Below are 27,517 nucleotides of genomic sequence, written 5' to 3'. Positions count from 1 at the left end.
CAAGCGGCATCAGAGTTACAGATGGGGTATAGGAATAGACGCAATATATAATGCTTTTTCGAATTCTTTATTTTGAGGGTTATCACGGTGATACTACACGGTCACATGCAGGTCTGAAAACTCCCGTAGTTGGAGTATAAGGTTCTTAGTGATCGGATGATGTTGGTCAATTTGTTCGCAGTAAAGTGCTTCAATCGAAAAGTTAGGATTCGTTGTATAATTCCATCGTGTAAGAATAACCCGAACCCGGTTGTCCCTGTTTTCTTTAGTCTCTTCTTAATGATCGCGCACTCGACTCGCGGTGAACCGAGTAGCAGGAAGGATGAAAGGAAAATAATTTTGTCTTAGATATATAATTATTATGGTTATATTATTATTTTGTATGTAACTAATGTACCATAAATGTTATATAACATAAATTTTTTTTTATTATTAAAAACTTCTGCAAACTCTAAAATTATACTATAACTTTGCATTTTCAATACAAAATTTAATAACATTAAAATGTTTCAATCATGAATAATATTTTGGATACGATATTATTTATATATATTATAGATAATGTTAATAATTATATAATTTTTTAATGAATTTAAAACAGCCAAAAACAGATTTACTTTCCAATAAATGCATCAAATGTAAAAGTATTAAGTGTATGTGTACATATTTGATTTACAAGTTGTAATTTTGTTATATTTTCATTCAAACAACATTTTTCTGTACCAAATGAAATACTGTATATGTATTTATATTGAGTAAATGATGAAAAATCATGAAAAACAGTTTAGTTTAGTTATTGAGTAAGCTTAATGGTTTGGTTTAGATTCGTTACTTTCAATGCTTTCATTGAACGATGGTGCTAAATACAAAATCCTAACTTCTCGATCGCAGCGTTCTGTGGTGGCTGATTTTTAAAACAACTCTCGACTACACGATAACTCTTTACATTAAGAATCCTACTGTGCCAACAGGAACTTCCAGACCTGTGTATACGACTGTGCTCTATGCTCTATCTTTATGTACCTATGGATGGGATAGGCCTGACATTATATATATATATCAGAAAGGAAATTTTCTTTCTGTATGCGTATGCATACACCGATGAGATACATATATATGTACATATATGGGTACACTAATGCAGTACAGGCTTTGATCTATTCCTAGCTTAATATGTCCATTTATGTCACCCAAAGTCTAATAAGCCGCTAGATCTATTTTCTATCCCAGAAAGCTAGGCTTCAACCCACGTGAGAAAACATGGTTGAAGAGAAGTCGATAACCGAGTGAGAGCGAGTTTTGTTTTCATAATTACGGCAACTGTTGGTTGGAGGCGCTAGTGGTCATGAAAGTCGATCGCGTACGATTTGACACGAATCTCATTGAGTCGATCGTGCACCGTAGTTGTGCTCCAGCTAACGAGCGAGTAGGATTGTAAAGAATTTTCTCTGTTCGTGTTCCATTCGTAAGCGTTGTTTTCGATTTCCGCGTCGATCTTCTCGCGTATAACAAATCAATCGACGTAAAGATGACTTCCCTACGATCTTATTGTTGAACGAGTTACTTATGGAAAGGCAGTCAAAACCAGCCGTCAGTATGATGCAGGAGATCACAGACCAGTCCTCCAGGACTGTCCTCCTGAATACGTTTGTGGTAAAAAAGAAACGGTGCAGAGTCTACTTTCATCGTGGCACTCTCATCTGGGAAACGGAGAAACCTCCATATAGTAAGTACAATTAAAATTCACATGTGAGGATTTTATCGTCGATTAATCGAATAATCTTTGAGAATACATCGAGAAAGACTCGTTGTGAGTATGTGATAATTAGACTGTGACTACAGAATACATGTAATGTGCAAAAATATATAAAATGTCCAAAGTAAATATAGTCGTAACATTTAGTAGGGAAAACATAGATCTCTATTTGGACCCTATCTCTTTAATTATATTCACGAGAATATGAAATTGTATAATTGTTCATATTTTAGCGAAAATTGTTTGATGGTTGTTTTTATGAAATGAAGACAAAGAAGCAGTAGACACGGTTAGGACGATTTTATCGCCTGCGCCTTAATGCCTTGTTGTTGTTACCCTAGAGAGTACGGTATCGTGCGCAAGACTCGGACTAAATTTTCTCAACTTTATCTGCCAGAACATATATATATAAACATGCATATACATATATATACATATATATATACATAACATACATATATATACATCGCCCTTTATAAATATTAAGACACTTATGAAAGACGAGATAAATCTAAAAAATCATCGATAATTTATTCTTAATCTTTAGAATTTTGCAATAACTTCCTATCTAATTTTCTCATGGTTTAAATTGTAAGATTGTTATTCTCTGTAATGTTTTGATACTGATGTTTGGTATATTGATATACTGGTATATTGATATTGATTGTAAGTTCCTTATTCATTAGTTCCTTATAAATTATTTCTTGTGTATCAATGAAAGGTATAAATTGCCATTTAAAATACATCTTTCTTCCAATCATTTTTAGTCTGTTATCATTCTCTAAAACATTTAATTGTAATATTTATCCTCGAAAAATATTTTTAGTATGTGTTCAACATTTCTTGATTATCTTTGAAATGGCATTTACTATCTCGAACCGAAATATTGGATCGAATATTGGATCGTTCACTTAATCATAGATATCGTAGTTCGTACGTTTCGAGTTTCGTCCCATTAGATTGCAATTCTCAGGAAGCTCAACGCGCCTTATTTGAACTTATCCCTTCCGCTGAGAAACTCATTTCCCTATAATTCCACTGTTTTCCAAGAATTGACCGATTATTTTTATCGTTTTTTTATCTTGGAGGATTTGAATAGACGTGAATAGGATAATAGGAAATGAGGAGCGAATTTACGGTTCTGCGATGGAATCGTGCGACTCGTAACTTTTCCGGAAGCTGTTAATGGGACCACAACGACTCTGGTGTTTATAGAAACGTTGTTCTTTTTTTTTTTATTATACATCAGTTGTTGATAATGAACGGTCTGAGGGTGGGTAGGTCGTAATAAGTACTGAAGAAACACTCGAATATATTTAACAATAAATATTTATTAACATATATTCTATGTGTACACTTAGGCATAGAACTCGCGGTTACTATTATCGGTTCGCGATTACAAGTTCGAACTCGGGTCGATGCGTTTCGATGTACGGATACAAGTTCGGATGATGATTGCCTAAAATGTCGAGAAGCTCTGATCAATTATTACTGCTAACTACCAGCCATCAATTCGGACAGGCGTCTAACGACTGACTTTCACGATGATGCTGCATAGAAAAACTATGATGGGGTGTCTAAGGATACGAGATCATCGGATTCGTTGAGGAAAGCAGCCTTGGTTCGGAAAGTAAGGGAAATAGACGTCGCTGTTAATTGGCTAATTTTGTGTTGGTGGCTGGAAAAGGATGCTAACCACCCTTGAGAAAAAGTTGCTAGCGGCAAGCATCCCGTAGTGGCTGAGTCCCGAGTCCTGTTAAGGACTGTTAAGAAAAAGACTTGAAATGTATGTGTTGTCCGTGATAATTGTAGCGCTGGTTGTAGATGCCGCTGATGGGGGACTGCTATTTTTTTTCCAATTTAGATGCATGGAAGAAAAATCGGACTCCGGTCGCCGGGATTCGAACCCGGGGTTCCGAACGTTCGTAACCTAAGGCGCTAACTACTACGCTGCCGTCGTTAGTCTGCTGCACTAGTTAGTGTCGAGTGGTGGTATTTGCTGTTGAGTGCCGCCACAGACTATTTGTCCCTTTGGAAAACCTTAGCTAAATTCCTTAGGCTAGCTGAAAATATTCTGCGAGGATGTATCATTTTGCAAACTTGTGACATCTGGCAATCATCTTGTCCGAAGAATAGGGTCTTTGTATAGCGAGCCACGGGACAGAAATCGTTGGAAAGTTTACTCTCGATCGTCGCTACAGGTCGTATTGCAGTTTATCTTTAATATTGCGCGGATGAATATTAGGTTAGTAGAATATTCATCGCTAGAAATGAATATGTTTCTACTTGAAACATATCGCTAAGGAATTGATCGTTATCAACGAACCGAGTGGTCTTTCAAAATATTTTAATAATAGAGATTTAAAATACTTTAATGAAATTAATAACATTGTTTGATAAAACTGTGTTATCCTTTTATCAATCCGAGGTATCGAGTTTTCAAATAATTTTATGAGAAGTTTATTCGTTGAACCAACACGAGTTCGGATGAAATTATTAACAATTGATCGAAGATTGAGTCAAGGACCAGTCAAAACCACAAGTAGCGGACCAATTGATTGCACTCTCGAGTTGTTCACGAAACGATCGATAGGTACGATAGGTACGGCTTGTCCGATCACGTCGTATCACATTGTTGTTTTGTAACAAAGTCTCATTCTGATTCTAAAACATGCAACGGCTGATAAGCGTGACACATGACATTGAGACAATAATCTTTTGCAGATATTATTCAGTATATCAATTTATTGATAATTAATTCGATCATTCGGATTGGTGATAACGACGAACAAGAAGAAACTTGTTTTGATAATTTTACAGGACGTTCGTTTGTTTGTTAAAGAAAGGGTTAAATTAATCTTATAATATAATATTTAAAATATAAATATTAACATTTTTAAATATTATCATTAAACATTAAAATACAGAATTTTATAATATAATAATTTCTTTTCAATTTCTCAACAGGAAGTCTTTTAAGAAATTTTTACGAATAATATTTCAATAAACTGATTCCGTACTGTCTCACTTTTGCACGAAGTTGTATGTAATATCCAAGTTGCATAGCGTTGTAAAGAGTTAACAGATAACTCAACGTGTATCGCGTATAAGCACGGAATATCGATAGATTTTCGGCGATTGGCGTCCACTTCATAGACAGCGACACATGTAGAGAAGGCGCGTCCTTGAGTCTTGTTTACACATAGTTCCGTTTCCGTGTATTCGTGTGGACGCTGAATATTAAAGAAAAGGTCTCCTTTACAGGTACTCGACAGGTCTTCTTTACACCTCTCACGATCCAACCTTGATCTTTCTTGTATACCTTGATCTCTAATCTCTACTACGATATTCAACGTATAATCGTTTTTTTCTTCGTCTGTTTCTTATCTCGATGAGTTGTTTCTTTCTCTCTTTCAACGTTCCTATCTGTTATATTTTTTATAAATTACACGAAAGAATTTTATACTGGGACTGTCATTTCTATTTTATGCAAGATATTACGATGTAAGATAAGATGTGAGATAAGATTATACTTTGCGTAGATTCGGATGCTCTGGGAGTGTATAGGATCGGTAAAACGTTGACGTTGTCACGTAGGAGACACAAGAAATCGCGAAATTGACAGATCACCGGTGATTTTGTGACGACCATACCCAAATCCACGTCATCCCGTACTACCTGACAGCGATCTCTTAGGCTTTGATCTGACTTTTACATTTTCCCCATTACGTAAAGCAATTAGGATCCGCTCTTTGCCACTCAATACCTACAAACGCAACATATAAAAACTGCAAGCATTCGACCAAGAAGAGTCCTTTTTAGTGTTGAGTCTTGAGTCTTGTGTAGTTTGGCCGTGATTTGAACAACTATTTTAACTTCGCTACTTCATCGTAATATTATACTTAATCATTTTCGTGAATAAAAGCCTACAAAATTATAAAAGCACAGTCAAGTTAACTTATTCTTAGCTACTCCTCTTTTTATCATTAATTTTACGTGACAATCTCGTCGCGTGGCAGTTCGAACGTTTCACAAACAAGGTAAAGAATTGAACTTTAGATATAGCAGTAAAATTTATTGTACGAATCAAACAGAGTGACTGTTCAGAGTGTTATAATAAAAAAGTTATTGTTTCGATAGCTGTGGTATGTTTTGTGGTATGTTCTGTCTACCCTATTACTGCTTTTGTGCTGTTGGTGAAAAACAGAATGCGAGATGAAAAAGGTAATCGAGTTGAAGCGCGGTTACGCGTGTAAGAACACAGGCCAGAGAAGTATCGAAGATGAAATAAATTAGCGCTCCTCACAACGTTCTTCCCATTTGGTATTCTGTTCGCGTACGGTGATGCTAGTATACAGCGCTTCCTATTTGCATACGATTATTATCTCTTTCTTTTCTGCTCTCTTCCCGCTTTGTCTCTATCGTTGTTCGATTGCCTTCGTTAAAATTTTCTTCGTCTCTTGCAATTCCACGAATTTCGATCTCGATGACCTGCACAAATTCGATGAATTACCGCCGTTCATAAATTCGAGAAGCATCGATCTCGATAATTTGCAAATTCAATAAATTCTCCGTCATCTTAATTCGAATAGCTGCGATTCGAATAGATCCAATGGGAATTTTGTCGACTCGTTACGGTAAAATTCGATCGGTACCGATATAACCGTGGTCACGATCCCCAAACGATTCACCGTGGTCGAACGCAAATTCGTATAAACGCATTCCACTTTGATTCTTTCGAATCGAATTCTATCCACGTTATCGGTCCAACCCGTTAAGGTCAAACCACACGTTGGCCGCATTCTCCTCGATTCCAGCAATTCAACCGGTTACCTGTTTCACTTCTCCCATCTTCGTTCCAACTAAAAGTATTTGTAGCGTTTCGCTTCCGGAATAAGATTAACGCGTATCGTTAACGATGTCACGGGGAAAGTAAGAAGATATTGGGTTGGGACAAAATCCACAATCACTTAGTTGCCAACCCAATACAACGTTTCGTTAAAATGTTTCTGAAAGAATGTTTTGGATTTTATCGGTATCTATTGTGTCGAAATCATGTTCAACGATGTATGAGTGTTGTAACGACATATTTGGTGCAAGTCGACTTACGGAATTTTAAGGCTCACAATGTTTACAAATTGCTCGATAAAATGTGCAGCGAAACGATTCTTCGGAGACAGACAAACACGTGATGTCAATCGTAGTTAATCGAATTTTAGTTACTGTAATTAAGACGTATATAGTTGAGTCAATGCCGATGCTAGAACATAATTGATAATTGCATAACCAATACATTTCCATCTCTTCGCCTCCAGTCCTTTCCTTTTAAAATAAACTGTCATCAACACTATCGATTAAATGTTGCAGGATTAGGATAAAAATTAGAATAATTGTACCGTATAAAAATTCCCGATTTGTCCTTAACCCTACACCGTTAGATCATTTTCCACCCAACTGTATTTTTCTAATGTCTGAAAATATTTCAAGTTTGACCAACGTATAAAAGGAATTCTCGTTGGTATATGCAATTCCCTGTTAAACATCTTCCTACAACATTGCAAATGTCTTTCGCTTGCTAAAGTGAGAGCAAAATTGAAACATAAAAAAGTGGAGGATCGCGACAGGATAAGTGGGAAGATTCGAGCCTCTGTCCCATTATATCGATTTTGAGAGTTGCGTCGAATCGAGAAATGCAACGGAATGTATTATATAAACGCGAGACATGCAAAAGTGAAACTTGCAATTTGTTGCATATTACACCGATATAGCGGAATAGGTACGTGTTCCGCAGCGTGTATATGGCTTTAGCGTAATTTATGCGGGTGTTTCGTTTACGTAATTTCTCTTCTCCGGCCAAAGTATTTTTGCAGATGGTAGGAAGTAAAAGAAAAAGAGAAAAATTGCCCGACCTCGTTATCCATCCTGAAGATTTTCCAGTCGTATTGATTCGCATCCTCTTCGACGACCAAGTACAACGATGTTTTGGCACACGGCTCAATTATCTTGATGACGTGGCTGCGCATACCATTTCTGCCATATTTCCGATGTCGATCGTCGTTCCGTTAACTACTACTTTTTTTTGCGCGCGCGTCACGGAATTTTCTTGCCTATTCCATATGTTATTTGTTTTTTATTTGCTATTTAATCGTTCTGTTTGTGATCACTGTATGGGATCCGCAAGGCGTAAAACGATAAAATAGTACTATAAGTAGGCTGATATGTATACAAACTCATATTTTTACGAAGATACTTAAAAAAATGGAATTTAGACAGAGAATGCTAAATATTATACCGAGTACTGTACTTTGGATAATTTATATATTTTTGCATTTTCTGTGCATTCTGTGCATCTTTAATAATTATGGCTTTAAATATGTCGTTGATAATTATGGTGGTTCATCATTCTGCACTTTTCACGATACTGCTCTTTATCGCACGGAAGGAATAAATGAAATAGCACTTGTGGTAATAGAAGTATGATGATTATTATATCGAGCGATTTTAATATATTTAAACGCATATACGGTGGAAATAAACGGCGCTGTTACAACGATATTGATAGAAATGGAAACAAGAAGAAGGCTATTGTATAAATAAATCCGCAAACATTTATAATTGTTTCCAATGTGGAACAAAACCCTTAGTTTTAAATAGGACTACGACCGACGATTCGTTGTAATCGATAGCTCGATTCGTGTAATTTCCAAGAAATTCATGGACGTTTAGTTTTTTAATTTACTTTGTGGCACAACAAAAAGACAGTAAAAGTAGAGTTTAATTGTTATCATTCTGTTCCTTCTTTTTGTCTACTGACTTCCTGGGTCGTCGCTTATATAAACCAAGCAAAAACAGCGTGTCACGATTGCAGGTTGCAGCATGTGTTTATTGCGAAACGATTTAATTAAGACCCGCTGTCACAGAATTTACGTTTGCGTACCAAGAGCTGCCGCCTATCTTTTTTTCGCCAATCACTCGCGCAGTCACTCGACCTTGGATTACTTTGGAAAGTAGTTCAATTATTTAGTCTTTCTTTTTCGCGAATTTTCGTTTTCCCATCGATCGGCGCGACTCGACGAAAAATTCCGAAGAACATTAGAATTTTTTCGCCATTGGATAATTCGGTTTAAGAAACTCGATCGAAGAAGAAAGAAAACACTGTCTAAAGGCTCATCATCAACACACTTTCAGTGATTTAGTCGCGTGATGAGCAACAGTCACTTACTACTACCCAAATGATTTAGAGTATAGAAAGAAAAAATGTTTAGAGCATAGAAAGTTTTTTTTATTATTTAATTTGTACTTTACAATTTGTCCAGCTGGACATTTGGTAAATTTTTCTAATTTAATTGCTAAATAACATGTGGATGGCTACCCTCAGAGGGATACCATCTTCGAATTTGTCTATTTTATTTCTTTAGCGAGGTCAGTGGGGTGTTTTCTTTTTAGTCTTCTTTCTATGAGAGTTTTGCTGGCTTCAGCAGCCAGCTGGGAGCATAGAAAGTGTCCGGGATTAGCATAAATGAGTTGCAGATGTATCAAAATATATCTGTAGCTTGGTGCAAGAAGTATCAATGTCAGTATTTATAAAAAGTTGAGGTATTAAATCGCTTAAAGATATGTTAACAAGAGTTACAGCAGTTTCTGCTGTTTCAAATTTCTTCTCCAACACAGAAAAAAAGAATTAAAGCTTACGCTATTTGTGTTTTTCATGTTGACCTAGGTATCTTTCGCAGAAAGTTTATTTTATGAAAAATGTCGACGTAGGCGTGTACGAATGTCGTTGTAGCCATTTCTAGATAGAATTTGAAATTGTCGTCTTTTATATAGAATATACAATTGTTTAAAAACTCGATATGGAGCTTAACTCATTGTTGCAAAAATATGATATTGACACTTCTTGCAGCAAGATGTTAACATTTATTTTCGTTTAGTTTGGTCGGTTTAATAGCGAGTGGTAGGGAAAGTTTAAACGTGCACAGTAAGTTACTAAATTACTCGTCACTCGACTAAATCGTTGGACGTATCTGTATGAGCCATTAGAGACCAGGAAGCGATTAGAGAATAATAGCGTCACGTGGCTCCAAGCGAACGTGAGAGAAGCGAAAGGTTTCACCGTTTGGTGAAGAGTGGCGACCTTCCGCAGCCTCTTCGGTTGGCAGCAAGGTTTTTGACTGGAGATCGATGTGAACGACCGACGCTGCCTAAATTTACCTGAACAAATTCAGGCTGCAGCGAACGAGCGGCCCGGAGGAATTACGGATTCCCCCCGACAACTGCAATCAAGGCTCGACCGTGAATAACACGGCGTGCCTTCAATACGAATTATCGTGGACTTCGAGCTCCTGTGGAAATCGAGCTACGATTTTCCGAAAAGTTTTCTCGGCATCCCTTTCGCGATCATCGTGGATACAATTCCTGCTTGTTAATAGGGTTATATATATAAAATATACTATAGACACAATGATAAAGTGCCATTGAAAATATTGTATGTAATTAAGCTAGTCAAGAATATTCGGATCATTTTTAACCTAATTTCGACGAATACGAAATACATTATCGCTCGTATAACGCTCGTGATTTCTCGCTCCAACTTTTTCTGTTCGTTCTGTTTTTGCTTAGAATATGACGAGTTTCCATCTCGTTTCTCGTAGCTAAGGAACAAAAACCTATGAAGCAGTGCACGTGCATTTGCAATTACGCCCCTCGTTAAGATACATGATTATGCAGTTTTGATAATTATCGCGTTCGTCGCTAATCCAGCTATGTGCTGTCTATCTATTTGGATGGCTATTTCGTTGTAAAGAACAAAGTTCGCTTTTCGTCTAAATTCTTTCACGAACCGCACGAACGATGAAAGGCGAATACAAATGAAAAATCCGGTTTTAAAAGATCTTCGTCGTTTCGGGTAGCTACTCGTCGACCTTGTCTCGTTGGCCGTGCATTTATTTTCGAGTTTGTTTTTCCACTTGACAAAGTCGTTTCGCGATCTTCGTTTGCCATCTTATCGAACTTCCGCTCCAATCTATATTCTCTCGACGTTCCCTTTCGAAAAGGTAATTTCTGTTGGCACGACCTTCGCGTGGAAAGCCCTTCAACCACTGGAACAAAGGCTCGATACGTTTCTGGGTCAGAGTCGCAGCCTCTGCGACTCCTAACAGCCACTAGATCACGAGTTTCGACCCGACACGTGGGCGGGTATGAAAATTCCGCGGAATTTTTTACACTCTCCACGATTTCGTACATAACTGGCTGGATAAATTGTTTGTGCAAACCGTTTCGATCGGGCGGAGCGAACCATTAATTGTTAGCGAATTACGTGCTTGTTGCCTTCCCTGTTTCGTATTACGTTTATGTACGTCGATGTTTGAAAAGCTCTTCCTATTTCTGATGGCATAGAATGGCCTTCATCAAATACACATCCTTTAGTCATTACATACTTCTCGAGTACTATTTCGAATCGATAGAATAGATGAAATGGCTCTTCTAGTGGTTTTCATAAGAATTAAATAAATCCAAATGTTTTCTCGCTATTATGTAGCAACATCTTTTTTCTACTCATGTATCTGATACATGATTGTATTGTTTATTTATCTGTCTGTTTATCGTGGCTAGGAAACGATGTATGTGTGGATTTAGAAAAGGAAAATAATAAAACGATAAAAAAAGGGGAATAAAATGACGTAAGATATATAAGAAACAATTTAGAGGAGAAAGATAAAAGGGACGATTTGTTGGGTTTTGGATCAAATAGAAAATATTGAAGTATGTAACCAACGACTGGTATATGTAAATATACGATAAGCTATGCGGAGAAGTGGAACGAATCGATACGAGTGTCGCTGGAAAAGTGCAAGATACTCTCGCTAGATCATCCGTCGAATAGGCCATGTGCATCATATTTTTAGCGCAGATTTATATTTACAGCTCTGCGTGTTCACAATACGAGGATTAACAGATTATTAGGAAGACGTAGGCGTAGCTGAAAGACCTTGTCAATTGTTATAACAAGATTCTATTTTATTATATATGAAACGATATTTTATTTTTCATTATATATTCAAGCATATTTATTTTCTATGATACCATTTTATTTTTTAATGTGGTTTCGTAATTTTTTTTTTTATAGCAAAGTTTCATTCTATCATTCGCGATAGTAAAAGGAAATTCTCAATTTCCCTTCAACGCGATTCCAGATTTCGTATCTCGGCACAATCTGCAGAATTCTAATTAAGGCTCCAATTACAGAGGACTTGAAACCTCTGCTTCTTCAGTCATTCACATATATATCACATAGTGACAGTAAATCCTACTAATTGAAAGATTTATTTAAAATCTTAGTCCATCTATAAAATAACGTAATAGTATCGTGATTATTTATCGTTATTGCAATATTTTACTACGATATCTCGTTATTACAATAGCTTTATCAATAAGCGAGAAGAAAAAGCGATACGATAATAAACAGGTAACTTTTAAATCAAGCAGACGATCAAGTTGGCCGACAAAATATTTAATATCTGTAGTCGCGTGAATTGACAAGGAAAAGTAAAAAATAAATATTATATATCTATATAATTTTCTAATTTTATTATATATCTGAATGAAAATATTGACAAAAGAATCGGATTCTCGAACAAATATGTACCCCGACAATCTCTTGACATTAATAAGTCATTGTGAGTTGAAAACATTGTAAAAACATTGTTTCCTATTCTAGGATAAGGATATTTCATGGAAATATTATAAGAACATTTTTCAGCAATATTATTTTACGAAAAACCTGTGGAATATTCCGCGGGATTATTGTTCGTGCAGAATTTTTTACAAAATTTCAAATATCGAATATTTTGAGTCGTTCTACTCTGTGCTCGATTGATTTAACAATCGATTAGACAATTAAATTTCGAAACTTGCAAAAACATCGTAAATCGATCCTGCGAGACCTGGGTATAATAGCTGCTTTAAAAAATAGCGAGTTTTTGAGATATTCGAACTCTCGAAATTCCTTCCCTCTGCTATTTTTAACTCCAATTTCTTCTTTTCCTTTATTTTCAATAGAGACAAATTTCTAACAAGTCACAAACGATTTAGGAAATATTTTGTCCTTCTATTTCTATCTATCTATGAATTTTCTACAATCGTCCAGACCAGAGTTCAAAGAATATTGAAACTCGGCTAAGACGGATACACTATGACTATGGTTATTGCAACGCGTTATCTTTTGCGTAATTTCGTTATCTACTTACTTTAAGTTCATTCCTGTGCTTTTGTCGTCGATTATGTATACATGCATAATACAACATCGTCATTTTGAACGACAGCTGTCCCGTTTGTCGATAGTCACATTTAGGTCGGTTGAAAGAAATTCGCGGTTTCATAAAGTTAGCGGAATTCTTGTGTCATATGGAACAATCGAGCCCGACGATGATACTATTATTTTATATTAATTTTTTCAAGAGACACGACAGAAGTTTGCAAAGGTTTACGGACGAATATTAACAATTAATGTATATTGATATAATTTAACAATTAATTTTATTAGTGTTATTAATATTAAATAAATTTTTATAAATATTTTTCCATTTCTTTCGGGAAAAATTTTCATGAAAGTTTACAGAAGTTAATCGGCAGTAAATTCGCAAACATTTTATTTTTTTTTTTCTTATTTGGTACACTTTTTACAATCAATTCTCATTGAGAATTATAAGTAAATTAAACATTTTATTTAGCAAAGCGAATAGTACAAGTATTAAAAAAAAAAAAAAATGAAACGACTCGATGAAGAATAGACATTAATTCTGTGATAAAAATGTAATACTGGAACCGCTTCGATTTTCTATCGAAAATTTTCACAAGAGTTTAAATTCGTCGGCCGAATTTTTTGCAAAGGATATTTAGATAATTCATAAAAATCGCACTGAAATCACAAGAGAACGCGCTGTCGACTTCCTTTCGTGCGCTTCACGATAATTTATCGTTTTCATGGACTGTCGATCGTGTCTGTCGGTTCTCTTGTACGGACATCGTAGTCGAATACCTTTCGTCTTTCGGTTATCTTGTCTGGGGTAATCTTTGTTACTTCGCGTTGCCTTGATCAAGTTTCGTACGACGCAAATAGATGCCTAAAAGTTTTTTGTTTGATCATTTTGTAAATCTCTGACGAGAAAAGTAAGATAATCACGGTGAAAATAAAATCCATAAAATTACACCTTGTAATTCAGGTTTTAAACGAAAACGTGGTCACGGTGGTTGATCAAATTGTCTAGATTCTAGAGTTCCGTTTGATCGATCGCTGCACGCTTTCTTTCCTCTTTTCTTTATTCGATAGCGATTATCGATTAGATTTCAAAGAGTATATATTTCGTGGATGAAGAAGTAGCGCTAGATCGCCACGTTCAATTATGTAAAACGATCGTACGGTTTGAATGGTCTATGTAGTTTTGTTCTCGTCACTTCGTTGCAATATTAAACGGCATCTATCAGAGAACCGGTAAACCGACTCTCTTTGTTTCTAGCCGAGTACGTACTTTCGTCGCGTAGTCGTTTTCGTTTTGATCTATTATATAACCTTGGAACGAATACATAGAAAAAGCGACAGTTGTAATCGTTGAATTTAGAATTAACGAATTGACAAATTAGAACAAATAAATTGACGAATATTGATCGTCTTTAGTTTAGTCGATTATTTTCTCTATTCAAGATTTATCAATTCAAGCCATACCCCTTCGCCATTCCAAAGTTAAAAGGAATAAAATATCGGAAGCTTTCCTCCCTCGGAATACTCTTATCAACTTTAAAAATTCATTTTGTAATTCAATTACAAAATCATTTCTCAATTAATACGAAAAAAATTACGAATACTTTCCCAATTAACGCGGCTAAATGGCAAAATAAGTCACACGAGAATTCGTAAATTGGCAAAAAGGATAGGACAGTGGAGGGATTTGTTTTCAAAGCTACTTGTATCGACTCGACACGAACACTTTTTATATTTTCAGCGAGATGGACACTACCGATGACTGACGTGCTCGCCGTTCGTTACGGGGATGATTGGATACACGGGGTGAATCTGAAGGAGAAACAACCGCCTCCGACATCGCCTACCTCGCCCACCGTCTGCCCGACGAATTTCATTCTCCACTACGCTGTACGTGGACCAAAGAATAAATGGAGCCATCACAGCGTGACCATGAGCCACACCGACCCTAGGCAAGTCGCCTCCTGGGTTAAAACCATCCGAAATTACCTCATGGGTGAGCTTCAGTCTTTCTTCATTCCTTGTTAGTTCATCGATCAATTCTCTTATCGTGAGATATCACTTGGTATTTTCCGTAACGTGCAATTTTCTGTAATTGAAATATCGAAGCCTTTGTTAACACGTTGACTGCCACGCGACTTTTGCATAATATCTGATTTGGCCTGGAACCTCAATCGATTCAAATATACTATTGGGTTGGCAACTAAGTGATTGTGGATTTTGTCATTAGGTAGTAAACCACAATCACTTAGTTGCCAACCCAATACATTGTAATATTTAATTTTTAATATCTTCGAAGATATTATGTAAAGATCATTCAAATCGTTAAAATACACATTATTCTTCAGTCCACGAAATTTCTCTCATACTAATTATTCTAAGAAATTTAGTAAAACAATATGGGTCATCGAGAACCATCGTGACAGTTGGCGTGTTCATTTTTCCGATTCGAGCAAGAAAAGATTGGCGAGTTGTCCAGGTTTAGATTACCGCAAACTCGACATAATTCGAAGAGATCTTATTTGTCGCGAGTTAACCAGTCGGCTGACTAGTAAGCAAAACTGTTGCACGAATCGTTGTACGGTTCAGTAGAGTCGCTACACGACACGGTAATTGACTGCTAATTATCCCGACTCTGAAAATAGATTTTCTTACAATGAAGTCGAAGAGTAACGAGGTGAGATTTCGTGGAATCCCTATAGCTACCTCATCCTCGCTAATAACTTATGCAAGCATGGTGGCTCGATTATAAATTGTGGAAAGAAAAGGGGAAAACAGAAAAGAGAACCGAGAATGGGAAAATCCTTAACACTAGAACTACCAGTCTGCAAATACCTATCTAAATATTCTATGTACAAATCATTGTAATTCAAATGGTGTCATTTAAAATCAATAGATCTGTGTAATTATGTCTTCATCTAAGTAAAAAACAATATTAATTTTGTCTAAAATACCTACATATATGCTTTTAGTAATTTTAAGAAAATAGAACTGGAAATTTGTCATTTTGCTAGCTTCGATAGTTCCAGTGTTAACTACACGTGATCGATCGGCTGTGCTAATAATATCGCGTGCGAAGATACGAAATAAAGGGAAAAGTAGGTGAAAGTTGAACCGTGCTGCTCGCATGCGCTATTGTTTCTTTTCTATATCCGAATCGTGGAGATAGTCGTCGCGCGTTGCTTAAATAATTGAACTAGTAGAGAGTGAGTGAGTGAGCGAGAGAGAGAAAGAGAGAGAGAGAGAGAGAGAGAGAGAGAGAAAGAAACTTAAACTAGAATTGAAATCATATCGATTATTATGAGCACGCCCTTTAAGAATGTAACTAAATAGAAAGAAAATGAAATAACGTTTTCCAACATTTACGAAATAATTTGCGAAACATCATATGTTTCTGCTCAACGTTTATTCTTGTGTACGGTGTTGCGTTTCCCCGCGAACGAGTAGAAAGGATTAAACACGGCATATGCTGGAACTAGGTCGTTGGTTACGGATCAAGGCTGCGTAATTAAGGCATACTTTTTGCTGGCTTGCAAAGAACAAAAAAATAAAGCCGGGGAACAAAGATTGCCAGTGATTTCCTACAGTTGTAGTGATCAGTCATCCAATACTTGGAGTTGATTTGTATGTAGTTGTAAAACGATCTGTAAATTTATTGCAACAGGCATTTTCGGTTTCGTTATTTCGTACTCTGACTTTGAGTGACTTTGTTTCTTGTGGGGATCATCGTTAAAATATCATTAAAATGATAATAATTAACAATTGGAAAAGATTTATAGTAATTAAACACTCGTCTTTCTTTATACATCGCGATTCCTTGTTCCTTTCGTATATCGTTTTTTATGAGGAATGCAAGGATATTGTATTCTACGTTGCAAAATGTATACCCGCTTTAGCGTAATTTCAATTATTCTCAAAAAGCACTCAAAATACAAAGATTCCTCTGTATCTCTATCTCTCGAACAATATACTACTATTATTTTCCTTTAATGATATTTTTCTACGAAATTAGACGATTTTGCTTTATTTATGGATACTCCATTTTATTCCCGAAGAGAGTAAAAGAATCAAGCTCAGAAGTATCGGAGAACCTTAGTCAGACGAATTGGAGAATCTAGTCCGGGAGGACGTACGAGTTCGAATCTATAAAAATCCAACAATCCAATAGTAGAACCGAAGGATTCGAGCTTAAAGTAATGAAAAAATCCAAGCTTATTCGAGAAGAAATTCAGGACGTTGATTGTCAACGCGATTTTTACATATTAGTTGAATAAACGGCGGTCAACGTATCGAAGCTCCGTAGAAACAGGAAGCGAAGAGGAAGAGAAACCGCTGCAAGCGTCGCTGTTCTATCGATCAGCATGCCACGACACCTCACAGAACGATACTTCACCTTATAAAACTCCCTATTCGCGCCCACGATTCTTTCCCCTCACGTATCTACACCTCTTAGGCTTTTACGTCATGCTCATTCAGCGGATAAAAAGCTGGAGGATACACACGTGCAGTTTCTGTAGCTTAAACAAACCGCTCTTTCAGTCTGCCGCCTTTCACGTCGCTGTAGTTTAGCCGGTGCATGTTTGAAGAGCGTCTGGAATGGCGATTGACGCACGGAGTGGGTGTTTCGCATGGTGTTCGCATTTATTAATAACGATGCTCGAAATAAGTGTCTCCATTGATAATTTTAGTCTGTCGTCACGCAGAGTTTATATTACGTTTATAGTTAGTGGCCGATAAGGGTTGGTCAATCTACACACCCAAGCTTTAGGATAAATACTTGCGGGAAAAGTTTCGAAGTTTCTATGAAATTGATGCTCTGACGATTACGTGGGTTCATAAGATCGACCTAACGTAATTTTAGAATTCTAATTTGCCACTACATTCTCACTCGAGTCGAGGTTTGATAGAAAATCAAATTCATTTGTTTACCGTTAGAGCCGTTTGGAAGCTAAAAGACCATAAATTAAGAAATAGAGAAAGATGTTACGAACTTTATTCTTTGAAATTGATTGAAATTCTCTGGAATTTACTGTTAATCGTGTTATTTCCTTGTTGTAAATGGACTTAGGGAAGTAGGATTATTTGGTGTATTGGTTCGGTGAATTCGTGTTTTACATTTCACGATTCATCCCGAGAAATTAATCCGATGTTATGAAAATATCTCAGCGTTTCTTTCTAGGTCGAAGAAAACCATGATGTTTGCCGGAAACGGTCATGATTTACTTAACAATCATATACTGTATGTTATGCTCTTTGGATTGCTTCCTTGGAGGGATTGAAAAAGCAACGTCGAAGTCTAAGAACACGTCGTGAGTTTCCAGAAAATAAAACATCTTACGGCTATTATTCCGAAGAAACCGGTTCTGTGCACGATTAATAACTCAAACGATGATTCTTCAAGGTCTAGGTCGATAGTTCCAACTTTCCACTTCATTGTCTACACTGGACTAGAGATTTATCTCTTCTCGAGTCGTTTCAAGCCCACGTACTAAATAATAACGGAAAAAATTATCCTAAAATACACATAATCTGTATTTGTAAAAAAAACTAAAATATACATATATCCTTAATTATTATTAACCGCTTAATCAACCAAGTTATAAACATAGATGGATTGTTTTATCTATCAAATATCGCAAAAAGTACTACACTTTCGACGTTTTATACATTTTTGCATATTATCAGCTTTCTGTGCACTTCTAATCTTTTTTAAATTTCTCACGAATGCATAGAAATCTACAATCTAATAAATAATGAATGATAAACAATGTTTCAGTAATCTTAGTAATCTTTTAAACATGTTTATTTTATCTATGCGATATCTTTCTACAAAAAACTTTATCGAATACAATTCCAGAATTTTAAACGTTTTTATCCTAATGAAGCGTTCTTCAATTAAGTACACTCACTATGTATATCTGTGTACATAGAATGAAATATCGAGGGTTAAACGATAACTAATCGACGAATGGATATCCGTGCACGCCTACCTCGTAATATTCCTAATACTGTGGCAACGAACTTATCGTTTTTTCCAATCAATCAAAACGCCACCTTCGAACTATATTCTCTCTGGGGGAAACGTGGGTAGAACGGAAATACAACAGGGTGGTTCTTTGGCGTGCGTGTGACGCGATCTTTTTCTGGTCTATCTTTGTTGAGAGAAACAGTAGCCACTGTATTGATCCGGTTTCCTGTTTGCTACGTTGCGTTTCTTCAAAAACATTATCCTTCACGAATAAACGAATTTAGTCTTTTTAATAATCTGTGGACCGGACATTCACAACTGTAGGAAAAATAAATTATTTCAAAGATTGCATAACTATTTTAACGGAGAATTGCAAATTACTGGTTTATAGGATTAACCCATCGTCCTAGGAAGATTTTACTATTCATCAACCCGTTTGGAGGGAAGAAAAAGGGTTTGAAGATTTGGGAGAAGGATGTACAGCCTCTAATGACTATTGCTGGCATTGATGCGAAGATACTAGTTACAGAGAGGGTTGGTCATATTCGTGATGTCCTCTTAAGCGTCGATTTTACTGACTTCCATGTAAGTTTCATTTTTCATTTCGTTCTCAAAGCTTCACGGTTACGAAACGTCCGATGCAAAATTTCTTTTCCTTTTATCGCTTACGTATCTTTAGAACTCTTTCGACCAAATTTCGTGCTTTTCCTTTCAATGTATTTGGAGAAACTTTTTCTACAAAGTATCTTCTACTTTTCTCCTATTTCCTGCATAATTTTCTTTTTCATTTTTCTTTCATTTCCGCAACAAGTTTTAAATCGTATAGAAATTTCCAAGAAATAGAAATTTCCTGAAGCAATAGCGAAAATACGGCGCGAAGACGAAGAAGATTAAGTCATTTTTATATAGAAATGTTTCATTCTTGTTCACTTGTTCCAGGCGATAGTATGCATCGGCGGAGACGGTACTGTCGCGGAGGTGATCAACGGCCTGGTACTGAGGACCTCGAGGGATCGACAAATCGACCCGAATAATCCAGAAGTGAATCTACCGACTCCTCGACTTCCGATCGGAGTGATACCCAGCGGAAGTACCGACACGATCGCGTACAGCCTCCATGGAACCACCGATGTGCAAACGGCGACGATACATATCATTTTTGGCGACAGCACTGGCCTCGACGTCTCCTCCGTGCACAATGACCAGTCGTTGCTCAGGCTATACGCCAGCATGCTCAGTTACGGCTATCTAGGCGACGTGATACGGGACAGTGAAAAGTTTCGTTGGATGGGACCCCAGAGATACGATTACTCCGGTAAGTAAAATATCTGTTCCTTCAAAGAAAGGAATAAAGCTTTATTATTGAGCTATTTGTGTGTTGGTGATAGTTGTATGGGGTTTTCACTGTCATCGTATCCTTGATACAGTTACTTGTAATGGACTCTGTATCATGTATTTATTGCTTTGTATAAGAGAGCATAATTTAAATGTTGTGTTGCTTATTCGACGCAAATATGAGTCATTTACTGTAGCTTGAAAATACGTAAGTAACCTGTTCCTAATAATAACGTTTAATCGCGCAGTAAATTTTTAACGAAAAAGTGATTTCCGTCTTTTCTTTTAAATAACGTCTAATAATGTTTGCTACGATTAATACTCGTGATTAGACTGCAGATTTTTATGCAACTTCATACTTTCGAATATATAAGTTAGAAGATAGAACCTCGATAGAAAATTGGTTTATCTGCCAAATACTTTAGAAACTAACTGTTTCTTTTTTGGATATTTTTTATATTGTTTTATACTACGTGCATTTCGTGTAGTTTTGCACTTTCTGATTTCTTATAAATGCATATAAATCCGCAGTTTAGTCATGATTGTGCAATTTCACGATAGTTTCCTCTATAGCAAATTACAATTTGTTTTTCATCGAAACCAGCATCTTTTTCCTTTTCATGACACGTTAAACTTCCTGGTGTGTTAGAAAAATATTGGTGATAATTTTTTCTGACGTTAATTATACGAAATAATTGTCGAAAGTAAATGTATTTCGCAGTTCGAACTGTTACTAAGAATTGCAAGATTGGAGAACGTAAACGAGTGTCTGAATATTAGCGTGCTACGAAAATAAGATAATTTGAAATTTAAATCATCCCCTCTTATGCAATGCGATAAGTACGGCAAGAGATACTCCAAATATTAACGTAACTGTGTTTGATGTAATTTAGTGAAAAGAATTGGTTAGTTTAAAATGTTCTCGACCATTTTTATGGTTGAACGTTTTCTAATTGAATCACACGATTTTTTGTGTCTCGTGTAGTATTATTTTGTGGAGTTCGTGACTTTTTGATTAGGTCTAGCGTAATCTAGCAAAAACGATTTTTCACGCGCGTGATTTACAATTTGTTTTTATTTGATGAATGTTTTTCATACTTCTAGTAATTTTATTATATTTTTATGTATTTAATACGATACTAGATATTCTTTATTTCAAAACGTTGGACGAAAATCGAACGGAATGGCTAAGGAATAAATAAGGGTTTGATTAATTTTTTCAAGGCTAAAGGTAGGTTGTATATGCCAAGGCCAAAAATAAAGGTAAGAAGGTCGAACCGCAAACTAGTAAAGAACAAAGTTTGTGAGGTTAAGGGATACATTTAGCGGTAAAGATAGTTTTATAAGTCGTAACAAGCTGTCAGCTAATGACAGGCAAACTATAGCCGCGAGGGATGTAGGAACGAGGCCAATAAGTGAAGGAAATTGTAAAGTATAGTTATTTTATATCGTGCAGTTTAAAGTGCGAGCGTAGGAAGTAGGATGTACGGCCGTAGAACGATTTACGAGTTTCTTTAAGCCGGAAGGTTGGTGAACTAGATTTGTTCTAGCTTTGCGGGAACACGTGCGAGTTCGTGGGAGTGGGGAGAAACTGTATGGCAGAGAACAGATAGTGTTTCACTCGGATAGCATCTCTTGTACAAATTCCTATATCGGCCGGTGAGAGGGTGTACGTCTCTTTGACGTAGTCAGTGACAAAGCACCAAAAGAATGCGTAAAAAAATATAGAAGATGAAAGAGAACGACAAGTATCATATAGAGGCCTCGAGACGAAACGCTTCGCGAAAGTGTTTTAAGAGATTTTTACGAATACGCGATGCAAGTTGAAATAATTTAAGAAGATGGCGCTAGTTGAGAGCGTGCCGTAGCGCGTACTCTCGCGGGGAAGTAAAAAATTGCAGAAATAGGAGTAAATTCAAATGTTCGTGCAGGTAAGTATTTGGTATTCGTTATGTATTTAATTAGTTGTGTGGTAAAGTATGGACGTTTCAGTAGAAGATAGTTCTAGATGTATTAATAACTAATCGGAGATACTAGATTTGTGTATATTATTTCAATTACTAATTTCCTACATGTTCTTACTGTAAATTTCTTATAAAGTGATTGTAACGATTAGTTTCACTTTCAAATTGTATCATAATATATATACGTATATGTTCCTTATTACAGGAGACGTCAGTAAAGGACACTACCGCAAGAAACTACTTGAAGATAGTGTTATATTATACGCGATAGGAATTTTTTATGTTATACACTATAAAAATTTGTTATATATTTGTAAAATTCTATATAGCAATGTATCTGCTAGAAGTCAGAATGAAATAAGGGTATTAAACGTATTCAGTTGAGTACGTTGTTACGTCGCGTGGGACATTTCGTGCGTCATCCTTCATTGTCTGATTATCAAAGGCCCACGCACCGTAATTCAAACCCTCAATAAACCTAAGGAACCACCATAAACAGACTCTTTAGCGGAATTTTCAATCCTGTAAGTATTTTCTGCTTATGGCTGGTACTTAACCCCTTAACCTACAACTACAGGTGTAGCCCGTAGTACGATGATCGGGCCAAACGCAAATATTGCGGGCATAGCCCGCAGTAGATGATCAGACTAAACGTAAATCGGCCCAAAATTCTGGAATGAAAATGGTAGGTGAAGGGGTTAAAACTGTTCTTGGGTTTATTATTCGCTCTTAAAAGTCACGGAGAAGGTAGGTAGTTACCTAAGGGGAAAAGCGAATATTTGTCTTATGGAAAAGCTGGTTTTTCCCATGAACGAGGTCACCCACGAGCCACGTTGGTAGGAGGTTTCCTCCTCATACTTCCTTCATTAACGTGGGTCATAACTAATGGGCATCGCGGATCGTTACACCCTCACTTTCCTGACGAAAAGTGTGAACAACGAATCCGCGTTCTTCGTTCAAAGGGCACATCCATACCGAGCTTCACTCCGTAATAATATAAGAGCGAATAGTCAGTTTAAAACCAGCTCGAGTTAAAACAGTTCAAGGAACAGAAGGAGTCAGAAGTCAAGTCAGTAGAATCTCCAAGTCGAAGACAGTCAATCGACAGAAGATACATCATCACAGTAGCCAACACGAAAAGAGTCTCAGGTCGTACTCATTCGTAGTTTGTCATTCCACATACGTAACATTGTATCACATTGAAGTTGTTGGATCTTTGAAAATATATGTTAATTTGTTAATATCAGTGTTATATTCATTCAACCACCCTTATTATCTTAGCCGAAATAAGGAATCGAACGATTCGTGGCATCGATTATTCAAATCGTAACGGGAATTTACGACTCCCGTTGGCGCGCTTCTTCGAGATCGCGTCTCCCCGCGAACGGTCGAAAGTACATACGTCATATTTTCCTTGTGATTTTCCACTTATTCAAAACAAACTCTTGTTAAAATCGAAAAATGGTATCAGGAGAATATGATAGCCGAGGAGGTGGCACAAAGAACGTAATTCCTGGAATCTCACACGTCATTTTTGTTCCGAATTTGATGAAGTTTGTTCTGCCTCGCGTATTTTTTGTTTGATGGTTTTATCTTAACCGAAGAGAGGAATTAAAATAAATACGCACTGTATACTTTATTAGTAATAAGAAGTATTGTACATTCCATAATCTTGAACAATAATTTTCTTACAATATATGCCGCAATATATATTTAATCATGTTTTTTTCCTCTTTCGCCGTGTTCCACGCTGGTACATCTTTTCCCTCGTCATTGTTGTAACGTCATATCTGCCTAATGGCAAATAATGTTAATATTCCTTGAAAATTATTGAATGGTTATAAAAAGATGTATAATATAGTACATGCCTCGAATTTAACTCAGGTTTCAAGAAGATCCTCGCGAATAAAGGTTACGAAGGTGAGATCCAGCTCCTATCGGACCCTTGCCATCCAGCAACCAGTACAAGATGTATAAAAAACTGCACCAGGTGCCTCCAACACATGCACAACAGTATTCCAGATAAAGAAATAACCAGTTAGTCGTCTATTATCCATTATTAAACTGTCGATTTTTATGCAAATTTGTATTGTCATAAACATAATTGAACGAATAGCACTTAAGTAGGGATTTGTTTTTTTCATCACGTATGAAGAGTATTATACTTTAGATATTTCGCATATTTTTGCATATTATATTCATTCTGCACATTTTTGCACTTTTACAATAAATTACGTAGAAATGCATAGAAATCCGTGGTCTAATTATTATTATTTGATACTATTGATATTGTTTGTACTTTATCTTTATCTTTAATTTATCTCGAATCTACCTCAGGATGGTTGACTATCAGAGGTAAATTCTTCATGGTGAATGGTGTCAATCTCGCCTGTGGTTGCTCCAGGAGCCCCATGGGTTTCAGCCCTCATTGTCATGTCGGAGACGGTTGCGTAGACGTAATTCTCGTCCGACATACCTCGCTTTTTAACAATATCAGGATGTTGTTGAGGTTGTCCAGCAAACAGAAGACTTTGGTATGTGAAATAATTGTAAATTTATTAATTAATTTAAGAATATACGTATATTCTTGATTTTCTCTATGAACATACGATTATATGTAAATTGTTTATCTGGGAAATCCAGATTTAAATTATTTTTATTCGCTTATTTATAATAATTATTTATAATAATAAAAATCCAATTTACAGTTTGCTAATTATTTCAGAAGTATTAGAAAATGTGTCGACGATCGTTCGAATTGATCTAGCTGGTCTGTTTTCTTTTGCAAGTACGATCTGCCGTTCGTCGAGGTGTATAGAGCCAGGGAGTTCACGTTCCGCACCTTACCTACCCTGCACATGCAGTCTAGTAGCGAGATTAGCAACCGCTATCTGAACTCGAGCCTGAGCGTATGGAACTGCGACGGCGAGGTGATCGATAGCTCCAATGTGAAAATCAGGTAAACACTCGTTCGTGTATTTACAGACTCTTCATGCTCACTTCCACCTCGATGGTTTACACCTAAGCTTCCACTATCCTTTCATTGCTGACCTTTGATATCTCTGATACCTTATCGACCTTTAATTTCCGTTTAAAATACCAGTATCGTTTGGATAAAAAAATACAGATAAAACGAGTAGGACGACTTATTTGATTATTTTATGGGAAGAATTTTATATAACGTATACAGTTACTGAGATTAATATTCGGGCACATCACCATCTCTCTATTTGTTGCTTTGCATAAGAGATGCATATTTTCGTGGAATAAATAACATGATATTTGAATCATTCCCTCTTACACGAGTCAACAAACACAGAGGTAGTGCTGTGTCCGAATATTAATGTGAACAACTGTAATTGACCTACTGTGATTTATCGACAGGGTACACTGCCAACTAGTGAACATATTCACGAGACGAGCCCAGGAACCAGTTCACGGCCGGACCTGTTTCTGTTAGTGGCGAGTAGTAGTCGATCTGCTGGTCACCAACGTTGCGTTGCTTAAAGTAAGAGAACGACAAACGCGCGTTTTCGAACGAACACGATGGCATTCAAATCGCATAGTTCCTTCGACTTGCCCTAATTAATCGTTATCGCGATATCGACGCGTGGCGCGCGAGGACAACGAATAATTGTCCCGCACGGCGACCACATCTCCAAAGATGACTGGGTATACCATAACATCTTTTCACGACTACGAAGAAACGTTTGTAGTTGTGAAACAGAAAAACTGTCTAAGAATATCGTTAAATCTATACTTTAAAGTTTACCAATGTATGAAAGTCGTAGAATTGGTAACGAGGAAATTGAAGAGTTTGAAATTTTTTGAAAGAAGTTTGAAATTCGGAAACATTCAAAACACGCAGTATTGAATATCTTGAATAGTCCATGACGTCGCAATTCACAAGATATCGTCGTTGTTCGAGCGTCCGACTAACAGCGGAGCTTTCTACCGAATACTCCGTGCGACGCGTGTCACAGCTATGCCTATCTGTCCGGTATTTCTTCGAATCAAGGTCTGAAACCACCAAGAAAGATGTCAACGTCCATGAAGACCACGAAGAATACGGGACTTTACGTTTGCACAGCGATACTCGGCCAATCCTTTTCCCTTTTCCCTTCTTATTATTAAATTATAGCCTGTAATCGTCGAACATTCCATCGTGGATGTCTCCACTACGCTGCGACTCAGCCGATAAATTGTACTTACAGAGTTTTGTATAACGGAGACCGGTTTTTCCGGTCTTTTTCCAACGTTGTTGCAGTGGTTGCGCATTTTCGTACTTAAAATACACACACATACACACTTGAGATGCGATTATCGTAGATTCGGTGCATGGATGGACTTTTCTCTGAATGAGATTTCTAAAGATATTACCATTAGGGCGCTTAAGTTTACTCGATAGAAGTTTAGAGTGTATAGTACGAGCGTCGTCCTTAAGTCTCCATTATATATTTTTCACCTGGAGGACGAGCCAAAGAGACGAAGAAAAGTGACTTAAGTGCTATGAGTTCGCAATCGAAGAAAATAAGAAAATCGTAAGAGAATCGACGAAGTGTTGTTTGGAACTCTTTAAGGTATCAGTATAGTCAATTGGTTTCTTGACGAGTTGAACTTTAGAATCCAATGGAATTTACTAATTTGGATCAATTTTCAGATAATTTTCCAACTCTGGCCGCCTATGACAATTCTAAATTTCCAACAACGAATGACCGATCTTTTTTTTACTTTCCAAAAACCTCTTAAAGTTTTCTAACATAACTATATTCTGTAAGAAACGTTTCAAGACGTCAAATGGTCATCCAAACACGCGCAAAGATACTTTGACTAAACTGATATCTTTGTGATCCAAGCGTTTCGTCGTCGGTAGCATTAGACTAGCGATATTTTCTTTATGAAGCCCAAGATGGCTGACTACCTGTACAGATAAAAAGAAAGAGAAAAAGAGAACACATGTATTTTCGTGAAACGAGCACGATTTTAAGAAAGCTGCATCTATAACTGTAGAGAAAATGAGACGAGGATCATAGCTATTAGTGGTTAAGCTTAGAATACTTCGAAGAAGAATAGAGCGGCATTTACTTTACCGGGACAAGTATTTTCATTTATTTATTTAATTGTAGGAAATAAGCTTCGTGAAGATCGGTGTTAGTGCGATCCATCAACCGTACTATCGTGAGAAATGCACTAGTATGTCGATGCATTCACAGTTACGTTGTTTCGATAGTTACCTC

The 27,517-nt window shown here is 36.6% G+C and overlaps 1 protein-coding gene across 1 annotated transcript; it reads left to right on the top strand.

The window, feature by feature from the left end:
- The first annotated feature begins 1,381 nt into the window (after positions 1 to 1,381).
- On the top strand, positions 1,382 to 27,210 carry LOC117211330 (ceramide kinase). Its single transcript, XM_033455072.1, has 8 exons — positions 1,382 to 1,726; positions 14,755 to 15,009; positions 19,373 to 19,566; positions 19,921 to 20,296; positions 24,165 to 24,317; positions 24,618 to 24,814; positions 25,070 to 25,239; positions 25,665 to 27,210. Exons 1-8 carry the CDS (start codon positions 1,567 to 1,569, stop codon positions 25,738 to 25,740), a joined length of 1,581 nt encoding a protein of 526 aa, XP_033310963.1. The 5' UTR covers positions 1,382 to 1,566; the 3' UTR covers positions 25,741 to 27,210.
- Positions 27,211 to 27,517: the final 307 nt, after the last annotated feature.

This window comes from Bombus bifarius, unplaced genomic scaffold, assembly GCF_011952205.1.
Source record: "Bombus bifarius isolate JDL3187 unplaced genomic scaffold, Bbif_JDL3187 scf7180000008232, whole genome shotgun sequence".
NCBI lineage: Eukaryota > Metazoa > Arthropoda > Insecta > Hymenoptera > Apidae > Bombus > Bombus bifarius.
The sequence above is the reverse complement of the archived record's forward strand: the minus strand, read 5'-3'. Positions and strand labels throughout refer to the sequence as shown.